Raw genomic sequence first — 16,926 nt, 5'->3', positions numbered from 1 at the left:
TTAAATGAGCAAATGAGAGCCCATTTCCACATCTGTGAGTCTTACCTGAATGATTCCTGTAAGTAAGGTCACAGACATGGCGACTTTCACTCTCAAAGCATCTCTTGCCTCCGTACTGTTGGTTGCGTTTACTCCTCCTGGAATGACTATATCATCTGGTACTAATCGAACAGCCACGCCGCCTATCATCAGGCTAATAACTGCAAATGGACCTGAAATAAGGAAGCATTAATCAGGGAAATTATGTTCAGTGTGTCTGATGTGGTTGTTTCCAGTACCCCAGGAGACACAGGTGAGGTCAATAAATCCTCCTTGAAATAACACTGCACTGTGACAAAATCTTCCATCCCACACACTCTTCTAGAACCCTGACATTTCCCCATGAAGAGGTGGTCTAATTCCTCTCTCCTTGAATCTGGGTGGACTTGTGACATGATAGTAATCAAAAGAATGCAGCAGAAGTGATACTGCGTGACTGCTGCGGCCAGGTAACAACAGGTGATGCGGCTTCCACCTGAGAGCTGTACTGCTCGCTTGTGCTGCAGCCCTACAGGCAAGAAAGCCCCAGTCAGGACCACATGGAGAGAGGGCGAGGGCGGGAGGTAAGAAGAGAGGGAGGGGGAGTCCAGCCTTCCTGTAGCTGCTCTGGCTCTAGCTCCCACCTGACTCTTAACTGCTTGAGAGACGCTGAGCCTAAACTGCCCAGATGAGCCCTTCCCAAATCCTGACCCACAGGAACTGTGAGAGATAATCAAATGGTGGTTGTTTTTAGCTGCTAAACTTGTGTGGGGGGGGTATGTGTTACCCAGCAACGGACAGCTGAGACCTTGGGTGTGTTGGCTGGTGGCAGCCTCAGGCAGCATCAACACTATATGAAATCCATATAAATCTGATCCTAAATACACTAAAGAGAAACCAAGTACAATTCAGTGCCTAAAATAAGATGAAAATGCATTATATGCATAGTAATTAGGAACTTGCAGTATCACTAATAAAACAGAGGAAAAAAAAGAGATGCAGGCAAATTGTATTATGAACTCAAGCACTTATTTCACAGATTTCAACAACTGCTCTTTTTACACAAGAAAATTGTCTTTTTCTATTATGCCCAGATTATGAGAAAGCTGTTAGTTCTAGAAATCTTGAGGGGGAGTGTATTCTTTAAAAGCACCTACTGGGTATACAGTAACAAAAGTTGTTACTAAGCAGATGTCCTAATAACAAACATGCTGTTTCTTTGGCACACTGCAAAGCTTGGAAATTCAAAAGGAAAGGTACTAAAATATCAACTGTAAGGTTTACCTATGGATATGTGTCTGGAGGTTCCAAAAAAACAATACATGATAACGGGGTAAAATGAAGAGTACAGGCCAAACACCGGAGGCACAGCTGCCAACATTGCAAAGGCTAAACCTGTGGGATAAAAAACCAAACAGAAACGGGGAGCTCATTAGAAAACAGAGGGCTATGTGTGTTTTTCTCTTGGTTCTTTATCTATGATGAACAAGTGAAAATCATGTTAATTTAAGCAGATGTGTTTTAACATACCCACCCTTCCATCCCACTCTTACATGGAATCCTATATTTGTGTTCAGAGAGTCCAGGCTGAGACAGTTTTCCTTGTCATCTCCTCTTTGCCAGGGGTGGATTTTTTTCTGCTTTATTCTTTCCCAAATTACATAACGGCAGAAAGTCTTACTTGACTGGTGCAGTTGTAATCTGGTGTTGATGCCCAAATGCCAGCTGTTTCTCCAATGGGGTGTTTTCAGGGTTCTCTGGAGACCCATTTGCAGTGAGGAACACCCACTGTACTATTCCCTGGCCGATGTAATGCCGCCCCCAACGACCTAGGCCCCTTACAGGTTCCAGTTCTTACACCTCCTCCAGGTTCTTTCTGCTGGCAGCTGCTCATCTTGTAGGCAGACTTCTGGGCAGGTGCCTTTCAAATGAGCCAAGCCAGGTTACCTCCCAGGGTGCCCAGTTATCTGATGCTTTACCCCAGTAAACTGTGCAAGTGCAGGCCATGCCCACAGGAGGGGTCCTCTTCATTTTGCTGTCATAGGCAGTTCACACCCTTTCACCTGTAGATTTATTTTTTTTGCAAGAATTAGGCAATAGTGCCCACAAACTCCAGGGGACACATGTCCAGTGCTCCAAGTGATTCTCTTGCAGTCCTTCCTTCCTTCCTTAACTTTAGGTGGAGGGGAAATGCATAGGGCTTTTTTCACCTTTCTCTCAAAAATTCTCATTCCAAATCTAGTATCAGTCTTCTTGTCCCCTTACATCCTGTTGGAGTGATGCACTAAGGAGAGAGCATGTGTGTCATTCACTCATCGTTTTGCATGGATGGCCTGGAATCCCTCTTTAGAGCGTGTAAGCAATAAACACCCTTTGTTCTCAGCTTTGGGGCCTCACCAAGTGTCTGGAATAACTAGAAAGTTCATGTAATGCATTGTCATATTGTGGATAAGAACATTTTAGCAAAAGAAGAGTTGGGAAAGCATCCCTATTTCATATGTAACAATATGGTAAGTTTAATGTTGCATTTAAAAATATTTTTTATTTCTAGCAAAGAAATGCACGTCCATAGTATAAAAAGCCAAGCAGTACTAGGGAGGCTGGGAGGAAAAGCCAGCACTCTTCTGCCTTACTCTAGGTTCCACTCCCCAGAAGCACTCACTTCTAACTCTTTCAGCTGTTTTTCTACCATTTATCTCCATTTTTCTAAATCAGCAGTTCCTACATGAGAGGATTCTGCCCACCCCCAGGGGATATCTGGCAATGTCTGGAGACATTTTTTATTACCAAGCCTGGGAGTGGGGCTGCTGCTGCATCTAGTGGGTAGAAGCCAGGGATGCTGCTACCCAACCTGCAATGCACAGGATGCCCCCCCCCACCAGTGTACATGGTACAGGCTGAGAAACCCGTTCTACATAACCTGTTCACATTGTTACTTCTTGGTTTATCGTTGTAGATATAAACTGTTGACCTTCTGTAATGCCTATTTTTTCAGATTCCTCTAGGTTATGATTTCATGGTTATGTGACTTTTTTCCTTTCTAGAAAGTTTTGGGATCTTCTATTTATTCCTGGTATTCTGATATTTTACAATGGTGTGTCTTGTTTTAAGTTAATTTTTCATGAATTCTGATGGGTACCCGATGGTTGCTCTCAGTCTGAAAACTCATGTATTTCAATTCTGAGAATATTCTTTGTCACTATAGCTCTTTTCTCTGGGTACAGGTGACCATCTGCCTTGTGCTGTAAGTTCTTGCAGGCTCTTTGGAGCTGAACAGGGCAAGGAAGAGCCTTTGTGAGCTCACAGTTCAATGGGTAGATGTTTACATAATGCCTACAGGTCCAAAAAAAAGTTGTGGAATGGCACTTCAGTGAAAACCCAACTAGGCTAAATTCTGAGGATTTCTTTGACGTATTCATTTACATGCGTTCACTACAGCCATTTCCTGTGGCTCTGTCAGTCCAACTTGACTGAATGTCGGTCTAGCTCCTATTTCCCACTCCAGATGCCGAGCCTCTGTCTGCTCCTCCCCCTGCCCTCACCTCTGCCTTTAAATATACCCCTTTCTCTATCCTTGGGGTGTTGGTGCCAAAATTGTTGTGGAGAATGGTCCTAAACCTGATTTAAGGCTTTTGTTTAACAGATTTAATAGATTCGATAACTCAGTCACTTGGAAAATTAAAAACTCAGCTAACTGATCACTGGGAAAAATATATATATATATATTTTTTTTTACAAATGGATTGTTCAGCAATTAGTTTTTGGGCAACTGGAGAAGGGAACAGATTTTCTGCCAGCTTACCTAGAGGCTGTTCAAGCCATTATCACCTTTTGACCACATTGAGTCACTGTCACCTCTAATTGTTCTCCCTACATTCATCCTGGTGACTTCTCGCCAGCCAAGTCCATTCCCCACACGACAGTCTCAGTGATCTCTTACCAGAAATACCCAACTGAAAAAAGCACGCTGACAGCTTTTACCGCGCTCAGAACGAAATCCAAAGGGGCCCGTCAAGGCTGTGCACACCTGCCACTGCTCGCCTTGCCAGGCTCCAGCCCCTCACTCCCCACACTCCTAGCACCCTGCCTCTCTCATAATTCTTCCAACACCCAATTCTCTTCCTGCTAAATGCCTTCACACATGCTATCACTTCTTCCTGAAGTGCACTTCTTCTCATTCTTTACCTCCCTGCTACTTGTCCTTCAGGTCTCACTTCAATCTCATCTTCTTAAAGAGGTTTTTGTGACTTACCTACTTAAATTAGGTCCCCCTAGTATCACCATGTCAGAGTGCCCTGTATCTTCCTTCACAGTGTTTACCATCATTTGCAATTAAAAACTGATGCGTGCTGTTACGTGCTTCATGTTTCTTTCCCTGATTGGATAGTTAGTTCCATGAAGATGGGGACGGCCAGGCAGATACTTGATAAATGTGTGTGAATAGATGAATAATCAATGAGTGTTTTCTTAAATTCTTATATCACATATAAAATCACACAAAGGCACAAGAATTCAGTATATCATGGTCCCTTGTAGTAAGAATATGGACTTATAAATCAAGAACCTGAACAAGGACAACCCCTGAAAGAAACACAACATTGTAAATCAACTATACTTCAATAAAATTTACAACAAAAAAAAACAACAAAAAAGGACAACCTCAGCAACATGCTCATGGAGTGACTGATTAACTTGGCGAGAGAAAGGCAATGCCCAGCCAGCTCCTACATGTACTGGTCTGTAAAACAGTATTACCACATTCTACAACTAATATCTCCGGGGCTTTTAAAAGGTTATTTAAAAGGCTTATTTCTGGAGAATTCCTTTAAACAGGTGAAGGTTACTAGAACTATAATGATAAAAACTGTGAATTTCCAATCACGATGAAATTAAACAGAAAAATGGTCAAGCAACTGTTTGAGGAGATGGTAGCGAAGGACAGAAAGAAAGAAATATATTCTACTGACCTTGAGGAAGCTGCAGCACACCTGTGCTTATGCCTGAGACTATGTCACCCAACACATACTCCTTGAATCTGTATGCAGGCAACCACTTGGTTATGGGGAGGAACATGTAAATGATATTTCGTATTTTCTTAGGGGTACATCTGGAGGACAAAAAAATAGATAAAATGAGGACCATTTCTGTAGAATTCACACCAAGGCATTTTCCCTTCCTCATATCTTGGAGCAGTAAGGAAGAATTCAAAACTGGTGCCAAGGATGACTCTTCTACTCTGCAGAGGTCAGAGACAAGAAGAGCTGCTTATTATTATTATTATTTTTAAAAAATAGGAACATCTGGGCTTCCCTGGTGGCTCAGTGGTTGTGGGTCCGCCTGACGATGCAGGGGATAAAAAAAAAAAAAAAAAAAAAAAATAGGAACATCTGAATTGTCTCCACTCTAATGCTCTACAACTGACCATGAAAAAAAACATTAGCTTCAAAATAGTTGAGATATCCCAGAAGCTATTATTTCAACAGGTGAAACCCTTAATGTGCTTCCTGTGTTGGTGTAAAGTGAAGTAGGGGAATTATTTACTGATTGAGTTAACTCTTGGATGTGGAACCAATGACCAGCATCTACCCACTTAGTTTTCCCTTTCCTTATAAAATGAAGGAAATTTTCACAGGTATTATGAGCTTTACGAATATGTCTCTGATTAGGTAAACTCAAAACACCATTTGTCACGGGAGCACTGTAGCTAAGTCTATGTCTGGTTATCTTGGTTAGGTGAACACCATGCTGAAAAAACCAAGGCTTTGCATTTAATCCCTGGATGGTTAAATTAACTTTGATACACAGACTATATTCTGGACCTCAGCCAGTCCTTTTGCCAGTCTATGCCTATAATCAAAGACATCAGTGAGTAAGAGTATGGACAGATGAGTTCCATCACCACTATGACAGCCTCAAGTCCTCCTGGTGATGAGGAAGCAACTTATTCCATTTAAAAGGATAATGCATTACTGCAGCATGCATGGTATTTTATACAGTGCCTTTAGTGGTTAAGAGTATCTGGTAATTAGACGCAGGAAGATACGGGAAGCAAAATGTCAGGCAACTATGGCAAGAGCACTGAATTTGAGTGAAACAAACCAGATTTCATAGCAGTCTCCTGGTTTAGAAAATTGAGATATTAATAACAGTTGCATTTATATAGTGCTTGCCATGTGCCTTGCGCTTTGCATATATTAATAGGTTTTAACCCCAGGAACTCGATGATGTAAGCCCTAATTACTATTCCCATTTTACAAAGCAGGAAACTCAAGTGCACAGCTGGTGGGCGGCTGGGACTGGGATCAAAACTCAGACAGTCTGACTCCAGTGCACATACCTTCAACCTCTCGTGATGTCACACCTAGAGCACAGGGTCACTGTGAAGCTTATATGAAGCTGTGGTCTCAAGGGTTCAGGAGGCAGCAATCAGATGGTTTGCAAAATCAGGTGTGCAATCAGGTACACATGTCAGGCACACATGTATTACATAGCCATGTTGCTGGCCTGGGAATGGTAAGTGTCCTAAGACACTGAGTGTCCTTGATAGCTTAGGCTGGGGACTTAAATGCATAGATTTAGGGTGTTGCCACATGGAGTAGAAGTCAAGTGGGAAAAAGAGGGGTTGGAACATTCCTGAGAGACAAATGGAAGAGGTGGATATTATGTAGGTGGGTGGAGAATTGGAAAGTGGGTTGTTTATATAAACCTTTATACAGACATAAAGCATAGAAGGAATTTAATAAATATGGTGAAATATGTAATGAAGCTTGTGTTCCATCAAATATCTACCACTGAATGAACTGTGTGGACAGCTCTGCAAATCACGAGTGCTCACCATTTGTTTTTTCCTCCACATTGCCAGATTCTCTTTATACATCTGACCTTGCTTCTCTCATAAGTGAATGACAGATTAAAGGAAATAAGTTGAAACAACATACGTGAATGCCTGTTTCAGCTTATCCCCAATGGATTCCGAAATCTTGTCCTTCTTGTGCAGTCTTTCCTGGAGGACCGGATGACTAAAGATAGGTCTTTCCACATAGTACCGCTGGGTTGCTGCAAGGATTTCACTTTCTTCAACATGATCCATAGTACTCTGAAATTATTCATCAATAGCAGGAGACGAGCATTTCCTGAGTTTCACTAAGGGAGAAAATAAAAACTCTGTCAGATGCCAAAATCCTACTGATGACCGTCCCGATGCATCTCTTCTTGGCGGTATTAGTGCAAGTTTTTCTGAGGACCTCTTCATCTTTGGACACCCAGAGCATCTAACCTAGTGATCTGGACAGAGTAGGCACTAATAAATGAAAGGAAAGCAAAGTCAGTAAAAAACATGTTGTCTCTCCCAGGGCAACGAGGGGGTAGTGTGCATACTTTAAACAAAGGATTGTGCTAACTTCAGTGGCTAAATACTGCAGCAAGTTGACACCAAGTCAATATTAAGGGAACAGGGAATCAGGCTGACTCTAACCATTTACACATCAAAGAAAAAGAAAAAGGAGCAAGATCAGTGCTTAAATTGACCCTAAGTTTCTTGAAGGTACATAAGCCTCCTTTCCAATTCTGTATTCACATTTGGTTACTCCTTAAATTATTCTATGGTTCAGAGCTGAGGCTTATGTCTCCACAAGAGCTACAAGTTGAAAACATCAGTGCAATGTTATAATTTTAAAGTTTATTGTGTTGTCATGTGTAAGACTATTAGGATGACTGATATGTCTGTATTTATATCTATCTATCTACCTACCTACCTATCTACATAATGAATACTACTCATATGAGTAAAAGAAATGATTAAGGAATAAAAACCCAGTATGTTTCTGCACATGGGAATGTGTATAAGGATGTTAATTGCAGCTTTATGACAGTGAAAAGTTGGAAAAAAACCCAAATGTCTACCTATATGCAATAAAACATACATTTTTGTATAGTCATAAATTGAACGCTATGCAGTAATTTAAAAAAATGAACTAAATCTGTATGTCATCATCAATAAATCTCAAAAACGTAATTTTCAATAAAAATGCAAGGCACAGGTGGGTACTTCAAGGATGCAATTATTTAAACAAAGTTTAAAAACCTTACCAAGCAATAATGTAGGTTGTTTGTGTACACACATATATGTAGTAAATGTATAAAAGCATGCATGTCAATGACAAACACTAAGATCAGGATGTTGTTACCTCTGGAGAAAAGGGGAACGAGACTCGGAAGAGATAGGGAGCTTCAACTAACCGAATCTGCAATGTTCACTTTGTAAAAAAAAGAACTGGCACAAAAAGAGCAAAATGTTAAGATTTGACTAAGTCATGTGGTAAGTACACTGGTGTTTAATACACGACTCTGTCTGTAAATTTGAATGATATATTTTACTTTTTATTATTATTTATTTATTTATTTATTTTTGCGGTACGCGGGCCTCACTGTTGTGGCCTCTCCCGTTGCAGAGCACAGGCTCCGGACACGCAGGCCCAGTGGCCATGGCTCACAGGCCCAGCCGCTCCACGGCATGTGGGATCTTCCTGGACCGGGGCACGAACCCGTGTCTCCTGCGTCGGCAGGCAGACTCTCAACCAGTGCGCCACCAGGGAAGCCCTGAATGATATATTTTATAATAAAAATTAAGCGCACAACAACTAAAGCCATCAGTCCTAACTGAAGGAAGTTAAGGGCAGAGGAGTTGGGGGTTAGCGTGGGTTAATGGTTAGGTGCCTGTGTGGTGACTGAGTGAAGGCGGGGGATTATTGACGCTGGTCAATCCGATTCCCTTATGGTGAAATCTTAACATTCAAATTGAAATTACGTTCATGTTTTCAACCAGGAAACATCACGCAAAATAAATGCCTAAGTCTAAGGAGGCTGAAAATTTTAAAGTCTAGAATAAAAGGGAATTCGAGCAGCAAATGCAACTAAGTATCAGGACGGATGATATGAAAAGATAAGCCTGGAGAAAGAGGATTCTGCAGTAGAATCTGACAAAGTAAGAGTGTACATCTTTTGTTTTACAGTTAGCAAGGCGGGTTGGCTTTTCATCTAACTTTTTATTTATTATTCCAGGAACTCATCATAATACCCAAAAATGACTGGGCTGAGGTATGCAGGTGGGGTCTGAAACACAGCAACACCACCACTCTGCCCTCCCCCTGCCCCCAACTCCTCCAGAACGTCACACAACAGCATCACAGAACCATATGCAAGTCAGGCAACCTCCCATGCTGCTGTAAGCCTCTGTGCCCATGCCCAGAGTTCCATTCACTCTGACAAGAAATTGTTTCTTTCCCCTCACTCTCCTTCCACTTTCTCCACACCCTAATCACTGTATCTTTCAAAAGCCAGGTTTTGTCCTTTGCTTTCCTGAGTCCCCTCTCACCTGTAATCCCCCGTGATGTCGGTCTATACTCGCTGCTTCGTATAATTTTCTGTTTCTTCCCACTGTATAATTATTGGTCTCCTCTTCTAGATTGCAAAGTCCTTGAGGCAATACCATACCCTGAATTCCCAGGACCCAGTTCAGTCCTTGTCTTACTGATGAACGTACACAGTCTTTGGACTGGTGCATCGTGTTGTCGATAGTGTATGCCACGCCCCCTCTCTGTTACTTCATATTACAGAGGATTAAGTCTGCTCTGACATTTTACTTTAATTATTTATGCTTCTGGACACCTCCTCCTTGGTTGTCTTCTGTCCTACTTTAGAAAGATAACTTCTTTCTTGATATAGCCACTCAAAGAGAAAAAGACCAGGTAGATCTGAGGGAGGTTTAATAAGAATCCCTGTTGCAAAAACCTACTTTTACCACTGAGTTTACTGTTACTCCACATGAATTTGCCCAGTTGTCGATGGGATGAAATGTGATGACCACGTCTAGGGATGTGTTATTGTAGAAGGCAGTAGCGACCAAAACTGCCCTCTCACCACCTGGGGAAGGTTTTAAAGGACTGGTGTCTGGCCCCACTCTGAACCTCCTGAATTAGGGTCCCATAGGTGGGGCCCGGACAGTGGGCACTTACTCTGAGTAGGTGTGAGCACACATCCCTGTACCTGAGTGGCAACCTTCTTTGAAGTTTTCAGAGTAACATAATAGATTAGGCTGAAATGTAGCAGAAGAAATAAAATATTTCTAAAATATTAGAGATCCTTCTCTTTATTCTCAAAAGTCCTTTGGCCACCCCCAACAGGAATTCCTCATTTACACCTGTTACTCGGAAGGCCATTTATCATCTTCTCATTTCTCCCCCTCACAAAACCTGGAAATAATTTCTACCTCATTAAGCAGGGCAATTATATGTAAGTTTTAAATTTCTCCAGCAAGATTCAGATGATCAGCTAGGTAGGAATTTAACATATTTAGAAATACTGGCTTTCAACTCTGCCTAAACACGGCATCTCCTCAGGTGCTTTTGAGAAACAGCAATGCCTGGGCTCTGCACCAGACCAATTAGCACAGAGCCTCCGAGCAGGGCCTCGGGGAGGTGTGGCCCAGGCATCGTTTTTTAGAGCATCCTAAGATGATTCTAATGAGCAGATAAAGTGAAAAAAACCACTGTTTTGTAACCTAAGAGAGAGAAATACATATGAAAAAGACATAGGAAAATCACAAAGAAATATCTGAAAACAAAAACCAATTATAGGCTTTTCCAAAATTAATAATGAATCAGTGACATGATTAAAGCCAGATGAGTTTTTTTAAAAGTAAACTTTATAACATATGCTATGCTATAATACAATACATATAATATGCTATAATGTAATATGCTTACTGAAAAATCCATGAAATAAGTTTTGAAGAGGAATATGAAATATAAGGACATGATTTACCAGTAAAAAATGTTTCTTTGCATTTGCCATTTTCATTCAGGGCACTGGTTCTCAGCCCTGGCTGCACACTGGAATCACCTGACTCTACTGCCAGGGATTCTGATTTAATTGGTCTGGGAGGCAGGCAGGGATTGAGAGTTTAAAAGCTCTCCAAGTGATTCAAATGCACAGCCAAGGTTCAAAACCACTGACTTAGGGGCTGGCAGTATACACACTCACATTTACCTACCCAACCAACCAAACAAAAAGAAGAAAACTGAATAGGGTGTAAATAAATTGTGTGCAATGCATTATATTACTGTCTTTGCTTATGTGTATCTTTGAAATATTTAATAAAAACTTACAAAAGAGAGAATTATCTAGCTCAGGTTTCTCCAGCAAAGTCTTATTTCTATTTGTATATTCTCATAACAAAAGGGAGTTGCGTGTAGGTGGGCAGTGCAATATCCACTACACTTCATGCAAATGCTGAATAAAACTGAGGTCTTAGTTGTTACAAACATTCCATTCAAGGATTAAATTAGGATCAAATATTAAAGGAATTTAGACCCCAAAACATTAGATGGACTTAGGAAAGCCTTAGGGTATGCACTCTCTGCAGTGTTGCCAAATAAAATATAGGATGTCCAATTAAATTTGAATGTCAGATAAGCAACAAATAGTTGGTTAGTATAAGTATGTTCCAAATTTTGCATGGGGCATACTTATATTAAAAATTTATTGTTTATCCCAACTTTAACTGAGTATTATATTTTTCTTTGCTAAACCTTGCAACAATAACTCTCTGTAGGTCAGGAAGAGACAGAGAAAAGACGGGATTCTCAAATTTTTGAGGTTTTAGGACCCTGGCTACAATCTATGTCCTCCTTAAGATATTTGGCAGTTCAAAGATGTCTCAACTGGGAAAGAAAAGGACTGCTGAGAAGAGTAAAGGAGAAGAGGATGTTATAATGAAAGGCTGTCCTATTGGGGAACTTTTTATGTTCACCACAATGATTAAATAATTAAAGCCTTGAAGGCTATCAATAACCACCTCATCAGAAGAAGAGAGGCAAAGTAACCAAGGGACCAATGCAGGAGATCAAATGACCAGACGCTTATCTGACAGATAATGAGCTTCAAGTGTGCTGATTGCAATTATAAATCACCAAGTTGTAAGACTAAGTACATAAACCCTCACATGAGAAAAGTCACCTCTCAGATGGCCCAAAGGGACAAGTCTTCTGGCAGGCCCTCCATCGAAAATACTAATAACAGAAAAGCAAATTGATCTAGACATTCAAGCCCTGCTTTCCATAGCTATGAAAGAAGGGATTTAAAAACAGTTTAGAACACCTTTCAACATAGATTTCTAGATCTGAAAGTAATCTTGGAAATCATACAATTTAACTCCCTCACTTTGTGAGAAAAGGAGCTCATCTTCACTCACTTGACTTATCCAAAAATATTCTCAGAATGCAAACCTTGTTTCCCATTCAAAATAGTCATCAAATATAAAAGGCTCAGATATTTATAAATAAAAATGTAAAACTACATTTTTATTTATAACAGCAGCAACATTTTAAACTTCAAACTAAAGGCAAGAATTAATTGCTTGACAATTATGAAGATTCACTATGCTTTTGTGGAAGATGTTCCAAACTGGAGGTTGGGGGCAGGGTCTGGCCCTAGTTCTGCCTCTCAATCATCTGAGCTATTCTATACTGTTATGACAGGATCAACTAGACCAGGAGTCCCCATACTTGGAAGCACATTGGAATCACAATGGAGAGCGTCAAAAACCACAGATTTCCAGGCCCTCTAGAAATTCTGATTTAGTAATTCTGGAGTCTCTATTTTTCAAAGCTCACAGAGTAAGACTATAGTCCAGAAAAGAATTACAGTCCAGAAATAATTTTTCATTCACCTATGACATTACCAGCCTTTCCCTGAAAGCAATTTGAAAAAGCTGCTTCCTCTTTTCTACACTTCTGGGACTTTTAGCATAACCAAGATAAATTCCCTGCTTTTCCTTATTAACAACCACTGATTAATTAAAGAGGCCCAATATGTAGAAAGGCCATGCAAAATCCATGCAAACTGGTCCTGAATGTAGATTGTAAGCTCCACGAGGGGAGGGCCACTGTCTGAACACCTAGCACATAGTGGCATGCAGCTTGCGGACTGAATGCTCCCGGAGTGTTTTTGAGGGTTGGGGGCCAAGGTTGCTGGAGGATGTAGCCTGGGGCTCTTCCCATCCTTTCCCTCTTCTTTTATAATTATCCACCTCCCCTGAGGAGGAGACCACCTACCTCCTCAGCCAAAGGATTCTTAGATTAGTATCCAGAGAGGCAACACCGTATGGTAGGCTTTGGGTTCGGAGAGACTGTGTTTGTAGACTGGAACTGGCACCTCATATGTGTTTTTTGTAAGCCTTCATTTGTTTATCTATAAGTGGAAGTTTGGAGCATAGGCTGTGAAATCACACAGATCTAAGTTCCGGTCCTGGTACTGCCCTCTTGCTAGGACATCTAGCAAGTTACCTGACCTCTCTAAATAGGGTGACCATAAGTCCTGGCTTATGCTTGCTGTCCCAGAGTAATTCTTACTTCCAGAATGTCCTGGATTGGAAAAATAAATTATATGTTTCCTTCCGATTCTTCAGCTATACCACTCAGATAAAACCTCGTTATATATCTGTGAAAATAAATTAGAAAATGTTTCTAAAGTACTTACACGGGGCCTGGCACACAGTAAGTGCTCAATAAGTGTGACCATTACTACTGTGGAGAGGGTACCTAATTTCCTTCAACCTCGGGTTGTTCATTTGTAAGTGGGGATAATGGTTTTCCTTTGTTTTCATTTAATTGTCTTTTTGAATCACTGACATATTCACAAGGCTCAAAAATTCATGTGCAAAAAGAATTAAAGTGAAGTTACACTGCCATTCCGTGGCTGGGAGGCAATCATGGTGTCAGTTTCCTGTGTGTCTTTCCAGAGATATTTTCTACATAAGCAGATATGGGTATATGGTCTTCTTCTTATAAACGGTAGCATGACTTAACCCCATTCTACACCTTGCTTTTTTCACTTACTATATCTTGGTGATCTTTCCATATCAGTACAAAAAAGTTTCCTCTTTCTTGTGTTTTTAAACAGCTGCATACTGTGCTGTTACGTGGATGTTCCTCAATCTGCTTGGCCAGTACTAGTAGTGCTACATTGAGGCTTCATGTAAGAATTATGAAGCGCTTAGAATAAGGCACTCAATATTTATTATTTATAATTACTATTACCTTTTAGACAAACCTCACATTTATTTCCTTTCACCTGCTCCATTTCTCGAGGCCTTGGGTCTCCATTTATTCATTCGTTCCAATACAAACCTACTTAATCTCTACTTATATGTTTGGTTGAAACATGCAAGTTGACTATGCTTACAGATTAATAAACTATGGTACATGCCCTCAGGGAACTTGTCATCTAATGTCTTTGCAGCAATCTATATCCTTTTAAGGATGTCTTACAGGTGGCTAGGGGCATATGAGATAATGGAACATACAGGGGAACATAGGAGGTTCTGGGGATGGGGGCAAGAGATCATTGGTGAGGAAATACAACACTTAGGAAATCAGATCAAGGGCCTTTGATATAAAAATCATGTTACTTTTTTCCTTCTTTTTATAAAAGTAATATATAAGCACTGTGAAAATTTGGAAATTTTCCATTTTTCTCATGCATAAATGATACATAGTAAATGTATATTGCAAATAAATATGTTTGCATGTAATGTATATTTACTTGGCTGAAATAGTCCTAATAGTTTTGCATTAACATTTTTTTTTACTTAACATTATATCATAAACATTTTGCCATGTCAATAAACAACTTCAGGGACTTCCCTAGTGGTGCAGTGGCTGAGAATCTGCCTGCCAATGCAGGGGACACAGGTTCGATTCCTGGTCTGGGAAGATCCCACATGCCGTGGAGCAACTAACTAAGCCCCTGCGCCACAACTACTGAAGCCCACGTGCCTAGACCCTGTGCTCTGCAATAAGAGAAGCCACCTCAATGAGAAACCCGTACACCACAACAAAGAGTAGCTCTCACTCACCGCAACTAAAGAAAGTCCGCACACAGCAACAAGGACCCAATGCAGCAAAAAGTAAAGAATAAAATTTAAAAAAATAAACAACTTCAGAAGATATTTTTTAATGATTTTATAATATATATGTACCATGATTTAGTTAACCACCTTCCTTATTATTAGACACTTAGGCTACTTCTAATTTTCTGCTATCACAAGTGAGATTTTGTTTTTCGATCTGACTTTATGTGTGTAATGGTAATAAAATATAGTTCATATTTAAACAACGTTAATGCTCATTTTAAGTAGTGGATAACTTACAAAGTGAGTACATAAAAACTTAAAATTGACTTAAAAAATATTATGAATGATTCACATTTACGTGAGCTTCTTGTCTATACACAACAATTAGTCATTACAGTATAACATTTATTGACACTCTGCCATTGAAGAATCACAGTATCTGTGGAAGGTAGGAATTACCCGCATTTTTCAGGAGTAGTAACAGCTGGGATTGGAATTTAGGTCTGCTCACTGCAGAAACCATGCTCTTGTGCTACGCTGTCTCATTAACTGTGCATCAGATTAATGTATGAAAATGTTTATCTACTTTTATCGAAATTATATTAATTATAGGCATATGCTGTCACTTGTGGTTTGTTGCTTAGGAAGCATGGTGGTCTTAACCAAACTAGAAGCAAGATCAGAGGTCAAGCAAGGTTTCAGAGAGGATACTGCACTGGAAGTAGCTCTTGAGGCAAAAAGTGACGGCGTGTGACTCTGCACACAGAAGTGAAAGGTAAAAATTAACAGGACCTATTCACAGAATACCAAAAGCACTGCTAACAACTTTGTTTTAGGTAGTTATAGGAAATGAAACTGGAGAAGTCGAATAGGACGAGCTCTTATAGGACCATAAAAGGCAGGCTACACATTCAAATTTGAAGCCATATGCTCTAGCTATTTGAATATATTCCCATCCTCCTTCGTCCTATACAGAACTACTGATCAAAACCACCATACCAGGGACTTCCCTGGTGGCACAGTGGTTAAGAATCCACCTGCCAATGCAGGGGACACGGGTTTGAGCCCTGGTCTGGGAAGATCCCACATGCTGCGAAGCAACTAAGCCCGTGTGCTACAACTACTGAGTCTTCCCTCTAGAGCCTGCGGGCCACAACTGCTGAGCCCGCGCGCACCTAGAGCCTGTGCTCCACGACAAGAGAAGCCACCACAACGAGAAGCCTGCACACCACAACAAAGAGTAGCCCCCGCTCTCCACAACTAGAGAAAGCCTGTGGGCAGCAACGAAGACCCGACGCAGCCAAAAATAAATGAATAAATAAATTTATAAAAACCACCATACCATGGAAAAATTATTCAATTCCACTAAAGATACTGAATCCCTTCCAGCACTGATTTTCTGTGACTCCTTAAGTTGATAAATTGCAAGATTTATTTTCCAACTAGGAACACATGAAAGATCATTAATAGTCAGAAGATATGCCTCCAGAATCTTCTTTGGGACAAAAAGCTCAGTAATTCATATTGGTGCTTAAGTTTGAATGACAGATATTTTAATAAGAAAGAGTTCTCTAGTTTAAGTGAAAATGAAAGAACTACTGGCTTACCAGTCATTTCTTTTCCTAAAATAATAACTTTAGTCAAAATAATACAGACATGATAAAAATACAAGTATTATGGAAGGGCTAATCACAAAAATAAACAGTTTTCCATCCCTCTTTTCCCCAACTCCAGCTGTATTCACTGAAGCGACCATTTTCTTAAAACCAGTTTTTGTTTTTAGTTCTTCTTGTGGGCTTATTTTTAACTCTAAATCAGCATTTTCAAAAAGAGTGCTATTAGTATTTTGGGTGGGACTTGTGTGGAACTGTGCTGTGCACTTTGCATTTTCATCTCCGATACTAAATAAATGCTAGTAGTGCCCTCCAGCCACTATGATACATTTCCAAATCTCCTCTAGAATTGAGAACTACTGCTCTAAGTAATATAATTATATG

At 40.3% G+C, this 16,926-nt stretch overlaps 1 protein-coding gene across 1 annotated transcript in view; it reads right to left on the bottom strand.

Moving 5' to 3' along the window:
• The window catches only part of SLC26A5 (solute carrier family 26 member 5), a 50,905-nt gene that overhangs the window by 25,896 nt on the left and 8,083 nt on the right, over positions 1-16,926 (bottom strand). Inside the window, exons 2-5 of the mRNA XM_024738104.1 lie at positions 6,957-7,161; positions 4,986-5,125; positions 1,303-1,413; positions 46-212 (exon numbers count right to left, since the gene is read on the bottom strand). Of these exons, the coding sequence (XP_024593872.1) occupies positions 46-212; positions 1,303-1,413; positions 4,986-5,125; positions 6,957-7,108 (570 nt within the window). The 5' untranslated portion in view covers positions 7,109-7,161. The remainder of the gene's footprint in view (positions 1-45; positions 213-1,302; positions 1,414-4,985; positions 5,126-6,956; positions 7,162-16,926) is intronic.

Source organism: Neophocaena asiaeorientalis, unplaced genomic scaffold (assembly GCF_003031525.2).
Source record: "Neophocaena asiaeorientalis asiaeorientalis breed wild unplaced genomic scaffold, Neophocaena_asiaeorientalis_V1.1 scaffold170, whole genome shotgun sequence".
NCBI classification, from domain to species: Eukaryota; Metazoa; Chordata; class Mammalia; order Artiodactyla; family Phocoenidae; genus Neophocaena; species Neophocaena asiaeorientalis.
The sequence above is the reverse complement of the archived record's forward strand: the minus strand, read 5'-3'. Positions and strand labels throughout refer to the sequence as shown.